The sequence below is a fragment of the Dermochelys coriacea genome, chromosome 1, assembly GCF_009764565.3.
Source record: "Dermochelys coriacea isolate rDerCor1 chromosome 1, rDerCor1.pri.v4, whole genome shotgun sequence".
Lineage (NCBI taxonomy): Eukaryota > Metazoa > Chordata > Testudines > Dermochelyidae > Dermochelys > Dermochelys coriacea.
Genome location: NC_050068.2, coordinates 137546344 through 137565374, shown reverse-complemented (window position 1 = coordinate 137565374; position 19031 = coordinate 137546344). Strand labels below are relative to the sequence as shown.

The 19031-nt window shown below is 41.3% G+C and overlaps 1 protein-coding gene across 1 annotated transcript in view; it reads right to left on the bottom strand.

Annotated features, from left to right (window-relative positions):
• The window catches only part of TXLNG (taxilin gamma), a 50073-nt gene extending 36208 nt beyond the window's left edge, over positions 1 to 13865 (bottom strand). Inside the window, 3 exon segments of the mRNA XM_038376848.2 lie at positions 2863 to 2958; positions 3772 to 4081; positions 13458 to 13865. Of these exon segments, the coding sequence (XP_038232776.2) occupies positions 2863 to 2958; positions 3772 to 4081; positions 13458 to 13850 (799 nt within the window). The 5' untranslated portion in view covers positions 13851 to 13865.
• Positions 13866 to 19031: the final 5166 nt, after the last annotated feature.

Here is a 19031-nt window from a genome sequence, read left to right as displayed (position 1 = left end):
CAGGAAATCATACAGGAAAATTTGGATGATCTTGTAAACTGGAATAATAGTAATAGGATGAAATTTAATAGTGAGAAGTGCAAGGTTATGCATTTAGGGATTAACAACAAGAATTTTAGTTATAAGCTGGGAACGCATCAATTAGAAGTAATGGAGGAGAAGCACCTTGGAGTATTGGTTGATCATAGGAGGACTATGAGCTGCCAATGTGATATGGCCGTGAAAAAAAGCGAATGTGGTCTTGGGATGCATCAGGCGAGGTATTTCCAGTAGAGATAAGGAGGTTTTAGTACCGTTATACAAGGCACTGGTGAGACCTCACCTGGAATACTGTGTGCAGTTCTGGTCTCCCATGTTTAAGAAGGATGAATTCAAACTGGAACAGGTACGGAGAAGGGCTACTAGGATGATCCGAGGAATGGAAAACCTATCTTATGAAAGGAGACTCAAGGAGCTTGGTTTGTTTAGCCTAACTAAAAGAAGGTTGAGGGGAGATATGATTGCTCTCTATAAATATATCAGAGGAATAAATACCAGAGAGGGAGAGGAATTATTTAAGCTCAGTACCAATGTGGACATAAGAACAAATGGACATAAACTGGTCGTTGGGAAGTTTAGACTTGAAATTAGACGAAGGTTTCTAACCATCAGAGGAATGAAGTTTTGGAATAGCCTTCCAAGGAAAGCCGTGGGGGCAAAAGACCTATCTGGCTTGAAGATTAAACTCGGTAAGTTTATGGAGGAGATGTTATGATGGGATAACATGATTTTGGGTAAGTAATTGATCTTTAAATATTCATGGTAAATAGGCCCAATGGCCTATGATGGGATGGGATCTGAGTTACTGGCTGGTGAATCTTGCCCATATGCTCAGTATTTAGCTCATCGCCATATTTGGGGTAGGAAAGGAATTTTCCTCCAGGGCAGATTGGAAGAGGCCCTGGAGGTTTTTTGCCTTCCTCTATAGCATGGGGCACGGGTCAGCTGCTGGAGGATTCTCTGCTCCTTGAAGTCTTTAAACCACGATTTGAGGACTTCAATAGCTCAGACAAAGGTGAGAGGTTTTTTGCAGGAGTGGGTGGGTGAGATTCTGTGGCCTGCGTTGTGCAGGAGGTTGGACTGGATGATCATAATGATCCCTTCTGACCTTAATATCTATGAATCTATTGATGCAGTTTTATTTTGTACATAAATTCTACATTTGTAAGGTCAACTTTCATGATAAAGAGACTGCACTACAGTTCTTGTATCAGGTCAATTGAAAAATACTATTCTTTGTTTTTTACAGTGCAAATATTTGTAATCAGAAAAATATAAAGTGAGCAGTGTACACTTTGTATTATGTGTTGTAACTGAAATCAATACATTTGAAAATGTAGAAAACATCCGAGATTTAAATAATTGGTATTCTAGTATTGTTTATTAGTGCGATTAATTGCATAATTAATTGCGATTAAGGTTTTTTTTGCTTGACAGCCCTTGTTGAAACTCATCTAAATAGAAACCTTGCTAGCCAGTTTTATTCCTTCTCTAAATACCAAATTATGTCAGAATACATTGTTCTATAACAAATTTATTTGAGCATAAGCTTTTGTGAGCTACAGCTCACTTCATCGGATGCATTCAGTGGAAAATACAGTGGGGAGATTCATAATAAAAAAATTTATAAATAGTAATTTATAATAAGATTATACTTAATTTATTTATTATAATTTATAAAAAGATTTATAAATCTCCCCACTGTATTTTCCACTGAACGCATCCGATGAAGTGAGCTGTAGCTTATGAAAGCTTATGCTCAAATAAATGTGTTAGTCTCTAAGGTGCCACAAGTACTCCTTTTCTTTTTGCGAATACAGACCAACACGGCTGCTACTCTGAAACCTGTTCTATAATCAACACCTGTTCCCATTCACCAGTGTAGTATCCTCCCCAAATAAAAAACTATGATAGTGAACTTGCAAAGTTTTCCTTTTTTGGGACTGGTTCTGAAAAAAAGAAAACCACATGCTTCCATTGCGATTTACAGTCATTAGAAAAACAAACAAACATTCACTTGAGACTATGTTCTAAAACCAAGGAAGAAACTAAATCTTCAGGAGACATACTGGAGAAGAACAGAAGGTCCATCTACATTTTTTCCAATTTCCAAAAATTTTACTAGGTCGTCATTTTCTATCACTAACGGCTGAACTACATTGTACGGTCTTGGAAAGTTATAGTATGTTGAGCACATTAGAACATGCTGCCCGGCCTCACATCCAATCCAGAAACTATTTTTGTGGGAAAGATTAATCATATGCACAACAACTAGCTGATGTGTTCAGTAATGGAAAGTTATAAACTTCCAGCATGAGACAAGTAGATATTGACAAGCTTTTAAAAAATTAGAAATATTGCAGAATAGGGGCACAGTGTTATTTTACTCCACTAGAAAAACTTTAATTACCACTGGACTACAGATGTTGATTTTATTGCTAGTAGCATTGAAATCTGTTTTATCATCGTATGTTGCAGTACTTCATTATCAGACTACTATTATAATGAAATTCCTCTTTAGATTTATAGAGCAGTTATGGATACATAGATAAAAGTGAAAATGACTTCAAGTGTTGAATTTTTATTTTGATTGCAACAATTTCCATCAGAAACCTGGATGTTGCAACCAATACATTCTGCTAATGCAATGATATAGCTGAATCAGTTAAAAACATCTTTGAATTAAAAAAAAAAATCTGCTGTTCTTCCATAGTTAATATGTATTTTCACACTCTTAAGGAGATGAATAACTTTCTCCAAAACCATTTTACAAGAAACAGAAATTTAGATATACTCTTGGTATCTGTTAACTGTAGATAATACTTACAAGATCAGCGTATTTCTTGCAGAGAGCTGCCAACTTTTCTTCTGGAGTAGAAAGTGTGTTCAAGGCTTGCATCAACAACAGTACTTCTTTTCCTACGGATGAAAAAAAAATTAAATACTGAAAAAATGCTATGAAAGCTTTTCCTCTGAAAAGACTTCTGTATTAATGATGAGCTAGAAGGTTTTAATAGCATGTTAGTTTAATAGCTGTATATTGTTTTACTAGAGAATGGCAACACAAGTCCATACAAAACAAGGAATTCATATAATTATCTTGCTGTTTGTAGAGTTGTATAACATGTAGGGTGGTAGTATGTTTAACCCAACTGCAGTATGCACAGAGCCTTAGATCACAAGAATGCTTTGACTTTCATAATTTCTCTTTCAGAAGATACGAACCAAGAAATACACTTTTGAAACCCTAGATCTAAAATTCAGATTTTGTTATGAATACAGAAATATTCATGAGCTAAAAGTGGTCTGATATACAGTCATCTTCAGTGTATGTAACCCAAATAATGCAGCATCATAGTTTTTAAAAAACAGAAGTTAAACCAATTAGTATGATCAATGGAAATAGACTGAGTGAAATGCAAGAAGTAAAACAACTTGTGATAAGTGGATTAGATTTTTAAAACATTAACATATTAACAGGTGAGGGACTTTTTAATATTAATTTTAACCAGTGACCTTTTAAAACGTATCTTCCCATTTCCCGCAACACACATCACGATAAGGAGGACAAAATGCCATTTGGCAACAAAACTAAAGCTCCTGAGAATAATAACTCACAAATTGCAAGGGTAAAACGTGAAGCCCATTTTTCAGGAAACATTAAAACTGCCATCTTTTTCAAAACATAGAACTTGCTGTAATTTAGAAGACAAACCCTAAAACAGTGCATACCTAAGGTTTTCTCTTTGTTTTTTTCAGTCTCCGAATCTTGTTCGCCATCAGGTGGCTCAGTACGGGTTTCTTCTCTCCCAGGAGTCTCCTCACGTGATTCTTGAGTACAGTACATTGAATCCACTGGCTTTCTATTTTTTGAGATACAATTTTCGTCTTCCAATGCACCTGTACTTTCTATGCCATCACAATTGGACTGCAGATGTTGCAAAGTTGTGTCAGATTCAACGCATTTGCTGTTGACCAACTGATCCTGAGTATTCATTCTGATCTCACAAATTCCAGCTTCACCGGTTGTACCAATCATAAACTAGAAAAGGGGAAGAAGTAATCATATCAGCTACCAAGAAAAATTTACTTGAGGTAAAAAAACCTCTATATTTTCAGTGTGCTTAAACAAGAGTCCAAAAAGCTACTGTATCATTAAGTTGAACTGCAAACTATAGTCAAAACTTTTAGAAAAACTAATATTGTGTGTGTGTAATACATATATATTTTATATATATAAAAAAGCAACTTTGTTTTTCACTGATAGCAACATCTAAAGATGACCAACTTACCCCCAAATATTTAAGGAGTAATGCAGGCACTACACTTGACAATAATTCTCTCATAAGGAAGTAACCTGAAAAATGTAGGTACACAGGACTCCAGCCTTTTTTTTTTTTTTTTTTAAATTCATGGAGCAGGGGAAGTAGTTACTACCTGAAGACATTCCCCAACACACACAGAGTATGTCACTGAAACATCACCCTCATCATCAAGAATGAATCAAGCTAAGAATTATCTTCAATGGCTTGTCATTCCAAAAGTGGAGTATTAGAAGAGTTACATGCTAAAATTATATTTCCATGCTAACTTTTTATTTGTGAGAAAACTATAGAGTTCTAGCAACTTTGACTATAGTATTAAAATAAGGACACATTGGTCAAAGTATTTGGAATCAAATGAAAAACACTGTCAGGCACAGGAAGCAGAAGTTATTTTTCAAGTAACACTACTCAAATAGGACCCTCAAGAAATTTAATAAATCATGAACCAGCCTACACCCTATATTCAAAATGTGACACAATCTAAAAGATTACTGAAAAATCAGAAAGCCACATATATTTAACAATTTCAAAAATATGTACACCCTCATTAAAAACAAACTTTCTGACCTTTTCATCCCCAGTGTCAGTTTGAGAAGCTTTTTTTTTTTAATTTAGTAAAACAAATCACAATGTATAGACTCAAATGCAAGAATGCTGAACCCACACCTAGATGGTCCTTGATTACAGGCGAGACTAAACTACAACACAGATGGATGCCATCCTGTATACTCTGCAGCACCCGAAAATGCCAGCAGCAGAACTTTAATGAACTCTGACAGCTACTTTATGACTCAATTTCAAAGATTAAAGATATTAACATTTCAAACAATAGTTCAAAAATGGAACAAGGACACATACAGGAGGGAGAGGGGAAAGAGGAGGAAGAAACAGGACATTTTAATAATTTGAAGTGTTTAAAAACCCTCCTGGAAAATACATGGTGGAACAGGAATGTTATGGTTTTTGCAAAATAAAAGTAATAGAGTTCGCAAGACACACTACTAAGCTGATTAAATTAAAAAGAAATTGCTATTAAAACTCATGCTACAAAAAACAGTTAAAAATATGGAGAAGGAACAAGAGTATGTGCCATTTCATCTTCAAAGTCACATTTCACCTTTCTGAAAATATTACAGTAGCAAAAAACAAAAACAAAATCACTTATACCAACTGGCTCTGGGTTTAGAATATTAAGACACGTTATCTGTAATTTTGTGGGTAGACAATGCCATCTCTGTAATATTCATAAAATTCTGCCTCAAACTGATATGAAGTCAGAAGAATGTCAGCACCTAACTGAAAGGTAAGCTGTAGTTCTCTCTGGTGACTGGTCTATGCTTAAATCCACACTTGTGGGACGTAGTTCTCTTGGTGCCATATTGAAACCCACTGTGGACCTCTGGAATTGAACAGATGGTGGCCACGCCCTTAAAAATTGTAAGTCTAAATGCAACTACTATTACCAGTGAATCCTCTCATCCATGAAAAAACAGACATAATCAGTCACTATAATCATTTAACGATAAACAATATCAGAACCTGAATATTCTAACCTGTATACTCTAATCAAGAGCCAGGCCAATACCTTGGCAAATGAATAGTTTAGACAAAATTCCTGCTTTTTATGATCATGCCATTATAACATGTATAACGTACTGGCTAGTCAAGGGAATCATGATTGTAAAAGTAAATCTTCTTCCAAAACCCTTTAAAATATTTAAATGAATTTTAGTGATGGAAAGCAAGAGTTTGACAGTAATGAAGTCTATTCTTCACAGCATAGGTACATCATGGGTAGTAGCAATACAAGTTTCCCCAAACTGTGTCTCAAACCTAACTTGATTACCAATTTTAGGGGTGAGAAATAAGCCATGGGGTACAATATGATATGGACTAACTAGCATGACATTTGCAAGGGTAAATGTATCTCCAAGTTATTATAAGGGTACATCTGCATGCAGTGTTGCTCTGGTATAAATTTAAGGTGTGACTTTAAACTGATTTTAAGGAACAAGTTTTAAGGTAAGTGTCTACACATGGGTTTGCTCTGGTTTAAATAATCTGGTGCAAATTTCTCTGTAGAAAAGGCCATTTTCTTTTTTCACAAAAATGACTAGAGTTGTTCAAAGAAACATAAGCTATCATTAACAATATGAGTTCACATATAATTCAACCTCTGCTTCCTCCTATGTCTTAAGAAAAAATATAACCTTTGGTTTTAATATATCTGTCACTGTAATTTTATGGTAAAGAGCCCTGAAAATGCCTATAATAAAAAAAACTCCTCACAGGTCCAGTCATCAGCTATAAAAACTAGTTAAACCTCAACCACACTTCTCATAGGCTGCATATAAGCAAGTTTATTAATAGGATGTAGCATACCGTAATATAAACCCTTTAACAATTAAGAACATAGTTATCTCATCTATGCACATAAACCAAATCAACTGAATCCATTTCTCGTCTCAGGGCAAACAGACTCTGACAATGTCAGATCTACAAAATATCTTGTCAGTGGCACCTTTGACTTTGTAATATCTAATGCATTTCTGGACCACTATACAGCTCCTGTATTCTCCAGAGCTAGGCCAGTGGCAGCTCTTGTGTCCCACAGGACTGTTCCCAGCTCCCCACGCTGGGTGTTGTGACCTGGGAGTCAGGGTTGCAACGCAACTCCAGTTTGGCCCTCCACACCGCTGACCATGATAGAGGGGTGGCGGGCCAAACCTGAGTACCGCTGCAATCCAGCACACCTGGTCACATCTGTCCTATCATCTTAGAACCAGGCTGTAAACCCAAATTTTATCTTGAATAGCTTTTAAAATATTTCTTGCCCAAAGAGATGGTGGGTGACAGACACTGGCTGAAATCAAGCCTGGAAAGGTGATGTATTTGGGGGAAGATCTGAGCCATAGTTTGAGCCCCAGGTTTGTGCAAAAATGTTAAAACAACATTTTGATGGCATATGACTTTTAAAAAAAAGTCTACTGCATCTTGGGGAATCCCTTGTTCAAATGGCCTCAAATTTTTGGACCACTAACCATATCTCAGGTATAAGAAATCAAGACAATCAGAGTAAGTCTGTGGACTTCAGAGCATTTAGAAAAATTAACTAGTAAATGGTAATGTAGTCCCAGTCTTAATTATAGTGATGCTTCTACCCCCCCATAATTGTAGACATTCACCGAGTGTGTTCTTCAGCATGATCAAAGTAGTATAGATCACAGTGTGCACATATCAAACTGCAGAGCAGACACACAACTTGGGCAATTGTAAGTAAGGCTACAAATTTGTCATGGTGGGGTGAAAAGTCATGGATAACGTGATTTTCTTTTTGCCTGTGGTTTACCCCACAGCGGCAGCTCTTATCCTGAAGGGATGGGCCTGGATCCCCACTAAATCACATGCACATGTGCAGCAGGACTGGGATTCTATTGCAAGCCAGAGTATTTGCATGCAGCCTGATGTCTGAGTAAGAGGGTCATTGAAGGTGAAACGCCGTGACTGTTGACCTGCACAGCACCTATACACTATAAATCTAAGTCCTGGCCTCAGCAGCTCTTTCCGAATACATGTTATGCACATTAATTGCTCTCTGCCTGCATTCTACAGGGGATCCTTTTTGAAGTTTTGCCTTGACAGTGAGACTGAGTGTGATCAAAGAAAATAAGCAGTTGCAACTCTCATGAATGCTAGCATGATCAAAGGGCATCAGGAAATGCATCCAGAGACCCCTACTCTAAGAACTGGCATTTGTTCATATAGATTTATCATGAAAGACAGTAAACAGTTTCAACTTTCTATGTTTGTTCAATCTACATAAACCAAGCATCTACACTTTTATTCACCCCTCAAAGTGCTGCAGTTTTTGTGAAGAAGGAAATCTCTTTTGCAGAAGCCTGCGTGTGACTAGAAGGTGATGACCTTTTCTTTCAGTAATCCATGCCTGTCTCAACTCGAGAATGGATTACTGAACAGTCTTCTACATGGGTATTCCCGAAAGGTGATTCGGAAATGTCCCTAAGTGCAGAATATGGCAAATCAGCTGTTTAGTAATGCTTCTCACAGAAAACACATTACCCAGTTATTTGCACTGGCTTTCTGAGGATGGCCCCGCAGATCTGGAAGTCTTCCTCACTGTTGGTCCAACAGAGCCAGAATCCAAATACATTTAGGACATACTTCTTTCAAGTTTTATTATCCCAGTCTTCTGGGAGGGTGACAGATTAAGAAAGGGATGCGGAAGATATTTGTTAGCAAAAATCTCAGAGGAACTTCACGATTAACCTCCAAGATCTGCAAAAGTTGTTGTTGTATGTTTGTCTATGTCACAAAAATAACGGGAAGGGTAACCACCTGTCTGTATACAGTGCTATAAAATCTCTCCTGGCCAGAGGCAAAACCCTTTCACCTGTAAAGGGTTAAGAAGCTAAGATAACCTCCCTGGCACCTAAGCAAAATGACCAATGAGGAGACAAGGTACTTTCAAAGCTGGGGGGGAGAAGGGGGGCAAAGGGGTTTGTCTATCTGTGTGATGCTTTTGCTGGGAACAGATCAGGAATGCAGTCTCAGAACTTGTTAGTTAGTAAGTAATCTAGCTAGAAATGCGTTAGATTTCCTTTTGTTTAATGGCTGGTAAACTAAGCTGTGCTGGATGGAATGTATATTCCTGTTTTTGTGTCTTTTTGTAACTTAAGGTTTTGCCTAGAGGGATTCTCTATGTTTTGAATCTGATTACCCTGTAAGATATTTACTATCCTGATTTTACAAAGGTGATTCTTTTACCTTTTCTTTAATTAAAATTCTTCTTTTAAGAACCTGATTGATTTTTCATTGTTCTTAAGATCCAAGGGTTTGGGTCTGTGTTCACCTGTACAAATTGGTGAGGATTTTATCAAGCCTTCCCCAGGAAAGGGGGTATAGGGCTTGGGGGAAGACGTCTCCAAGTGAGCTCTTTCCCTGTTCTTTGTTTAACACGCTTGGTGGTGGCAGCATACTGTTCAAGGACAAGGCAAAGTTTGTACCTTGGGGAAGTTTTTCACCTCAGCTGGTAAGAATAATCTTAGGGGGTCTTTCATGCAGGTCCCCGCATCTGTACCCTAGAGTTCAGAGTGGGGAAGGAACCTGACAGTCTAGAGCAATGACTAGCCACCTATTTAAAAATAAAAATAAGTAAAAATGAAAAAGTGAAATTGGTTCATTTGCTTCGAGTGCCAAGCTGATGAGCAACAAATGGTAAAAGATTCCTTCATCTTAAAGTGCTTTGCAAGCTCTCTACACACAAGGGAAAGGTTATGTATCATGATGAAAATTAGCCTTCAGAGTGCACTTCCCCACTTTCCTCAGAGTTATCATTTCAGGCTATCTACAAGCTTATGCTGGCATCACTGCTACACACATCATAAAGGTTCTTAGAAAAGAGAAGGTTCAGAAACTTAAGATTCTCAAACACAACTGTATTGCAATCTAAAACATAGGCATTCAAGCAGGCATCTGTTCAGTGCCAGAGTCCAAAGGACTCTCCGTGTAAGAAATTATACAGAAACCATATAAAACAGAAGGATGTCTGAAAGCTTAGGACTGATTACTGGACAGAATACAGTTTGCAGCAACTACACTGTTTATAGTCAAACTAAAATCTGATCTACCCTACAACTGTAACACAAGTCACAGGACATGGCTATGATACTGCTTATCATCTGACCAGATTATACCATACTTAAAAGTTATGGTTTAGTCAGGACCCACCTGTATCTTTCCACTTAGTTTAACATCACAGACTGCCCCAAAATACTGAGACACTAGCTACCACCACACACCTCAAAAAAATCTCTCTTCACAGTCAAGAGCTTGTCAATTACCAACCCACTTTCAAACCAAGTCTTTTTGGGGAAGGAGACTGAAGTTGCACAGCACACAGACAACCTGGTGCTTTGATAACCAACAGAGATTGATAGTTCTACTGCTCTCAAAACCCAGGAGACTAATTTATCAAAACCTGACAAATGCAGTCTCAACCCCAGAGGAAAGGCCAGAACCCATACTGGAACTTACTCAAGATGTCCATGTCCAAAAATGAGGCAGTGTCATATTTAGAGAATAGGACAATATGATTATAATTCATCATCACAGAAGAGTTTGAAGCATGTGCCAAAGATTGAACCTCTTGTATCATTCAATGTATACAAAATCATTTCTGAATACCTTTATGCTGATAAACCAGTCAAAAAAGCAAGTGTACTATACTATTTCAGCCACTTCTTTGAAGGAATATTTCAATTATACTGCTCACGTCTCTTTAATCCTGCCACACATGCATTACTTTATGACTATACAAGAGCCTGGTTGGTCTTCACTAGGAAAAAAAAAGGTGTTTTTATCATGTGTCAGCCAATGCATTAAAATCCTAGATAGTTCATAGTTTTCACACATTAGTTGGTTGAGGTAAACTCTTGGCATCCCTTCCTCCCCACCTCACCGTGTTTACCTCACCCTGATAACATGTGAAAACTATGCTTTGTCCCAGGAGTGGGCAAACTGTATGGAGGGCTGGGTAGGAAGGCTATGTCCCCCAAACAGCCTGGCCCCTGCCCCCTTCCTAACCCCCTCAGAACCCCCGCCCCATACAACCACCCCCTGCTCCTTGTCCCATGACTGCCCCCCCTCCTGGGATCCCCTGCCCCAAACCGCCCCCCCTGGAACCCCACCCTCACATTCAAGGTCTGCTTCTTGAGCTTTGTTCAGACAAATATGTGCACTCACACACCTCTTGTGTTTAAGGATCCTACTATTCCCTCAAAAGCCTACTAAACAGTATGCTTTTTTTTTTTCCTGTGATGTGCCCTGTAGTACAAAACTCAGCTGAAACTGAACATCTAGTTTTTATTCACTCTCTTAAAAACACACCTTCAGCAAGGGGGCAAAGGGGGGTGTGCTAAATTGCTTCTTTATGTTGCATAAAGAAGGCCTGAAAGGTGATTTCTCCTACCTGCACTCCATTGTTCTCCTACCTGCACCACCATTGTTTTACATTACAAATATCAGCAATATCAATCGTTTGCAGAAGATTTCTTTGCAGGACCCAGAGGGCTTCAACTGGAAATCTCTCAGACCTTAACTGAATTAAGACAACGTGTTGAATGTTTAACAAACCAATCTTCTGTTTAACTCAAATGGCTGTGGCAGGTGTTAAAAAAAGCTGAAACACTTTTAAACTGTGATTCACTTTCCCTCAATCAGGTTTCACACCCTTAATACCATAATCCCACTAGTTCTCCGGTCATCCACAGAATCTCTCTCGAAGACAGGGTAGACAAGACTTGAGCTTCTAATGTAAAAAAGTGACAGCCTATGAAAAAACCCTTTAAGGCCTTCTTTACACAAAAAAGATCATATCAAGTTTTTCCCCAATTGCTTGTCACATTTGGAGTTTTGTTTTCCAACTGTTGTTTAAAACTACTGTTTGCCCAATATCTCTTGCTCTACCTTTCAGTTCTTTAATCAAATTTGATTCCTTTGTTTGGATGTATGCTCTTATTTTAAGAAGAAATATTATGAAGCAAGTTCCTTTTAAAAATTGTTAACAATATTCTGAATGCTTCGGTAATGGGCACTGTATACAAATAAAGTTAACCATAAGACACAATGTTCACTGGGATAGTAAAAACCAGCAAGTTGCAGAAAAGATAGCTTGTGATTCTGGGGAGGAATAGTTTCACGGCCTCTTGAGAGCTTTCCACAGGATAACACAGAAAACTTTGCACCTTGGAAAGTCACATTTCCTACTACAGGTAACATGACATGACAGCTACCAGAAAACCTATATGAGTACGACATGAGATACGAGAGCAGAAAAGAAGAAGTGATAATATACTTCGATCAACCGTTGTACTACACTCAATACGTATATACAAATGGCATCGGGGAAGATTTTAAGACAGCATTCTATCTTTAGAGTACTCTGTCCTCAAACAAGTGTGTTTTTATAAGTCCATAAAAGAGAAGCATTATGGTTTTCTTGCAAGAAACAGAAACAAGGAATACTGTAAATTCACTGGTTTCAGAGTAGCAGCCGTGTTAGTCTGTATTCACAAAAAGAAAAGGAGAACTTCTTGCACCTTAGAGACTAAGGTGCCACAAGTACTCATTTTCTTTTTGTAAATTCACTGAGCTACAGTATCATTCTTAGTAAGATTTTATTAAGAATGTTGCTTTTTTTGCTTTAGAAGAGGTGGAAAATTAAGCTAGTAGCATTCCCTTTGATTCATATTTTATATGAAAGTCTACTTTCCCTGGACAAACAGAAATAGGATCAGGAAACACCACCTTTGCTCATACACTTCAATGGGACTACTCACACAAGTTAGGAGCATTCTATATTGGATCAATTCTACTATCATATTGAGAAACAATTAGAACAAATGGTACAAAAAAAAATGAGAAAGGGGCAAAGGCCGCCCCTGGCTGAAATGACCACGTGACCCATTAGATGACACTACTAGCTCCTATTAAAGCCTGCCCAGCTATTCCCCCGGGGGGGGGGGGGGGGCGCCTCCTTCCCACCGGAGGAAGTGCCAGGAACTAATGGGGCCACCACGCGGATGAGTGACCAGCCTTAGCCGACAGGCCCAGGGGCTCTCGGCGGTGCCGGGCGCGGAGCCCTGCGAGCGGGACCCCAGCTGGGCAGCTGGCTCGGGAGGCCTGTATCGCGTGCGGAGCGCGCTCCGGGTCGTGCCGCAGCTCCCAGGGAGCCCCTGCAGCCACCCAGCTGCGCCGGTCACACGCGCGGCTCCCGCGCTCGATCCTTCCCACCGTGGGAGCCGGGACCCCCCGCAGGCTGTGCCCGGGGCCCCCGTCTCTTACGCTTTACTGCGCCACCGGCCCCAGGCGGACCGGCCGGGCTCCAGCCGTCGGCTGGGGGCAGTTGCCTCCCCACCTCGGGAGCGGAGCCCATCGCCAGGCTGGGGCGGAGGCGCTGCCTCGCCCACCGGAGCCGCCCGCACCAGCCGCTTTCCCGACGCGCGGACGCCGCGTGGGGCGGGGGACGCGCTCGCTGGTGGGGAAAGCCCCACGGCGCGCGCGGCGGGCCGTTACCTCAGGGCTGCCCCGCGCTGCTTCCTCCCGCTGCCCCAGGCTATGGCGCCGGCTCCGTCCGGACTCTTCAGGGCCGTTGCTACTGCCTCCTCCGCGCGCGGCTTCGGCTTCGGCTTCGGCTCCGGCTCCGCGCGTCGCCATGATGTGACGGCAGCATCCAAACAAGCAGCCTGCCGTCGCCGTCCACACCGGAAGCGCTTGTGCCGGCCCCGCCCGCAGCCAATCACCGCGCAGCTCTCCCGGCCACGTGATGCACACTCCGTTTCCTCCCCAGGGACCGGGCGCCCTCAGCGCGGCTCCCGCCGGCCCACAGAGGGGGGACTGCTGTTCCCAGCATGCCCTGCGGATGACGCAGCTCGCGGGCCCACTGTGGACCACGCCAGAGCCGAGCATGCTGGGAGCGGTGGTGCGATTCCCCCGCGCGGCGCCGCGGGCGGGAGAACTTCCCGGAGCGCGAGAGGCGGCCCCGCATGCGCTCTGGCAACGCCGCGACGGTGGAGGGCGGGGGGAGCGGCAGGCGCTCGGGGGGTGGCTCCGTGGGGCTCTGGCCCCTGACCGGCCTGCGAACCCGCAGCGCCGGCGGTGACTGGGCAGAGGGCGCTAGGAGACCTTACAGGCGCGGGTCGGCCGGCCCCCCTCCAGCACACGCGGCCGGGGCCGGGGCTTGCCCAACGGCGTGTGAGGGCTGCGCCAAGCCGGCGACCGCCCTTGCGCCCAAGGCCAGAGCAGCGGCTACGCGCAGGGTACGTGGCCGTCTGGCCCGAGAGCAGCAACCCTTCTTTTCCTGGGGCGAAGTGAGCGCTAGAAGGGGCGGGGGGAAGAGGGCGGCTGCCCGGACGGGCGGAGCTATGAGGCGCCGTTGCCAGTGAAAGCGGATATTTGGTCTTGAAGTAGAGACATGGGGCCGACCGGCAGCCAAAGTGGCAAAACTTTAATTAAAACTACGATGCAGGGATTTAGGCCAGTGGTGGATGATGCGGGCATAGCTATGGCCCCGTAACCCCATCGTATAGAGACAACCGACAGCAGCAGACGCGTCTTTGGTGGAGGATCCCCCCCTCCCCCCGACCGATGGCACCTAGGGGGACAGACGCATTTGTGAACCGCTGCAACTTTGGCTGGCTACGCTGCAGCTATACCGCAGTGGCGCTGCTAATGTAGATGCTCTTAGTCTGGAAAAGTTGAGAGCCCCTTCCGACGTAGCCCTTTCAGGAGTTTGTTTTGTGTTAGGTGCGCCCGAGTTTCAGCTCACTTAGACTGTTTGCTTACAAAATCAGAGATAAAAATGGCACAGCCCACTTACTGAAAAACTACTTACTTTCTCATTTTCCCCTATTATAAAGTAAATCAATTGGAACATAAATATTGTACTTGCATTCCAGTGTATACTATACAGAGCAGTACGAACAAGTCATGGTATGAAATTTTAGCTTATACTGACTTTGCTAGTGCTTTTTATGGAGCCTGTTGTAAAACTAGGCAAATATCTAGTTGAATTGATGTACCCCCTGGAAGACCTCTGCGTACCCCTCGTTGAGAACCATGGCTCTAAGCCGATAGGGGAAAACTCTCCCGTCAACTTAATTACACCAGACCTTGCACGCTGTAGGTATATCAGCAGGAGAAGCTCTCCTGCTGACAGTGCTGTCCAGAGTGATGCTTACATCAGTGTAACTAACATCACGGGAGGGGTGGCTTATTTAAATCCCTAAGCAACATAATTTATACTGACCTAAGCTGCAGTGTGGACATAGTCTGTCTGTGGAAACTTTCATCAGTTTAAAATCAGCGTACAGCAGTTTAGCTTGTCCTTGTGTCCGCTCTGCTGTAAATTAAATTTAATTTAAATCAGTTTTAAGTGCCCACTAAAAGTTGCAGCGCTTTAAATTAGTGCAACGTCGCACCTTTAGTTAAGGTGATACAACTTTACAAGTAGGACAAACGAGTGAAGGTAATGGGCCTCAGCTAAGAATGAATGTGCAACTTACCTTCTGCCTACAAGCAGACATTACTACTTGTTTAGGTGAGCTGTGGCTAGTTGAGGATGCTACCATTCCTGTTCAGCAGAATGGCAGTTCTAATACCAATAGAGTACACTGGCCTAATAGATCCAAGAGTTTCAAGTAAGGTAGAAAATACTTCAGCAAGAAGCCCTCAAGAGACAGCTCTATATAAAGATTTGATTATGGGTGGGAAATGATGGCCCATTCATATGCCCCCCTTTTTTTTTGCCCTGTTTGTATTTGTGTATATTCACTTTCGTTTAAGTATTTTATTTGCTTTTGCTCAAGAGCATCACTTTGAAAACTAAGACTAAGCTAATTCTGCTGTTTGATTTGTAACATATGAAAAATAGGTGGCAACACTTCTAAAAGTCACCACAGCCCACTGCAATATTTGTGATTAGGGTGACCTGATTTTCATAAAGAAAAAACTATGACATCTATCACAAAGATGAGGCTATGCAGGGCAATTTTTCTGGGAATGACACTTAAGTGTATATGGCAAGATTAAAAGGCTGCTCTCATCTCAGTCAAACAATCCCCTTCTCTGCTGCTTTGTGCCCCTATGATTCATCTAGCCCTCTTGTAAGTAGAGTTGAATTATTAGTGGGAAGGAAGACTAATAAGTTGGGCGAAGGAGGCAAACATGCATTCTTTGCGAGAGTCATCAATTTCACCACCTCAGGTGGCCAGTCTGGAGGGGCTTTTTTTTTTAAACTGACAAATGCCTGCACAGGCCTTGAAAATACAAACATTGGTGTTTCACAAGGAAATATGCTTACCCTATTCACACCCCACAAAATCATATTATATAACTAAAGGACAATGTCTAATACAGGATGGCTTCTTATCTTTGTAGAAGTTATTTGTAGAGGGTAGCATCTACTTAGAAGCATGGGATAAAATCCTAAGGTATCTTAACATGTTATAGGGACTCTGTGGAGGGGAGAGAAAAAAGCATGATCAGATCTCAGACAATAAAGGGACAGAGGCTTCTGTGGTGTGATAGCAGCAGAGGTAAGATACAAAACAAGTTCTCACTTGTGGCTAGCTGAGGCGGCCTATGGGAGGCAGAAAGGATCCAAAAGATCCTGACCCACATTGAAGAAGAGAGGACAGGCAACAGTTTCCCTGCCACAGGAATGGAACACAATTTGTATGTTAATTTTTTTCCCAAAGTTTATATTACTATGTTACTAAATTACTAAAACTAGAAGTTTATGCCCTTCTATAAAGCATCTCAGTGCTTACAGCAATATATTAAACATCTCTCCTTACCCATGGATAGGGAAGTAGTATCCCTATTTAACACATGAGGAGACTCAAGTACAGAGAGGGTAAATAACTTCTACTAACAGAGCTAGGAAGAGAAATCCCACATCCAGTTAGGTGCTCTGGCCATCAGATTTTCTCTCCCCAGCTATTTTACACTTGTAAAGATGATCTACGCTGAGAGTAGGTCAGTAGGCTTTGAACTGCCTTCAGTAATGTTAAGGCTTGGGTCCATAAGAAAGCTATTTGCTAGCCTTAATGGCTAATTTAAAGGCTTTTAAAAACTGTTCTGGATCGTCATAAAAAATCAATCATGACTTGACTTAATATCAACTTTCTTTAAAACAAAGGGGTCTAGTTCTTCTACCAGTGTATGTGCACCTTAACAGTTGTACATTGATGGAAAAATAGGCCTCTTCCCCAGCTGGTTCTGAATTTCAATGCTCTAGGTGGGCTCGTGCTGCCGCCCCTTCTCTGGAACAGGAAGTCCTCCCTCCATTTTCTGCTGCCACCTCAAGTATGGGTCAGAGCCATGGGGAACACTCATTTTGTGGTGTGCCAGGGCCCTAGATTCCATTAATCTGGTCCCGGCGCTATGTTAACAAGTACACAATAATTAAGAATTGAACTTGCACTCTCTCCCCATACCATAATAAAAATGAACAGGTTCTTTCTGAAGGGGAGGGAATAACCAATCCAACTCTGAACTGGGGGGGCGGGAGGGAAGGGGAGGAAGCCCTCTTCTCTACGGTTGGTGCTTTTATTTTTATTAAAGTAACAGCTTTACCATAAGACCAATTGCAGTAGGAGTCTGATGAGGCCATTCTAGCAACAGAAACAGAATTTTCCTCAGACAACAAGATATTTAAAAATATATTTTCAAGCGCAATGATTTTTACACTTCTGGCACTCTACTTTTTGCTAATGCCAGTGGTAAGGACCAGCATAATTACTATAAATATTTCTTGGTAATAACTCGTACAAAAGATTAGTATTTGTGAGGAAGGCTGAGGCAGACATGATGAGAACAGGTATCATCAGTTTCCACAGTCAGTCATAGGCCTCGTGTGCAAAGTCCACCTACCTGCCATACCACATTTCAGAGTTCTCTGAAATGTACAAGTTTGAACTAGGATGAGAAAACTACCATCATATCTCCAGCAGGAAAAGCTATTCTTTTACCTCCCATTCCACTCTCTTTTTGTAAGTTATTTTCCTTTAAAAATGAGCGTGCCTGCAAAAAGCCTTAGCGACAATACTGGAAACTAAAATGCCATTTATGTGAGTAGGTCTGAGCACATGCAGTATAAATGCAAATTTGCATTTGAAAATTATACCTGAATGGTAATATGCAGTCACAAACTTCTGCTAAGGTGGCCATTGGATGATGGGTTATGTAACAATAGACTAGGAATAGTCAACTTGGCACTAGATAAACCACCATTTCACTTAACTTGAGTCTAAAAGGTGTTGGGAAGGAAGAATGATGCGAGAACTTTCAGTCACTATCTTTCAATTCATATAACTGATTTAAAGGTGAAAGTCTCCATAACCTCTTATGCATTTCTTAAGTTTTGAAGCATGCCTTATTTATTTTTTTCAACCTACACCAGTTTCTCAGACACTTCGCTTTCCACTGGTAAGAAGTGTCATGGAAAAAGAGCGAAGTTTTAACAGAATTAGATTAATCAGATTAACAGAAATGCCGAACTGACCAAGTTAGTTAAAGCTTAATGTCTTTCAAAGGTTACTGTTTCAGTGAAGAATAAAAAATGAACTAAATCTAAAACTATATTCTTGGCTGCAGCATTAGGTAGAGGTGTTCTCTGAAAACTTACCTACCCCATGAGTTGTGTAGCTCTCAGATCTAAGCCAAGTTCTGCAATGCAAAACTACAACAAGAATAGATAAAGATTGAATACTGGAGGAAGTCAGTGGGGCGATTCCAGATGGAGCAGAAATCAGTGGGTGTCTTGCTTCAAAATAAAGGAATGTTCTCTCTTGCGATGGTTTGTTTTAAATAGCATTGTATAATGTGCACTCTCTCGTTCCTTGTGTGCATAAGTCTGCTAAAATGTCTAGTGTGAGGTTTTAATTAGTAGAAACAATAGCCAATTTAAAAAAAAACGTATTTAAAGCTTGATTTCCTAATTCCATATTTAGGCACCTAAATTAATGGTCTGATTTTCAAAGCACAGGATACCCATCAAATCCCATGGAAATCATTACTTGATACAAGAAAAACAGCCCTGCACATCTTCTAAGAGCCACAAAGCAGAGAGAGTATTGGGGCTGGGAT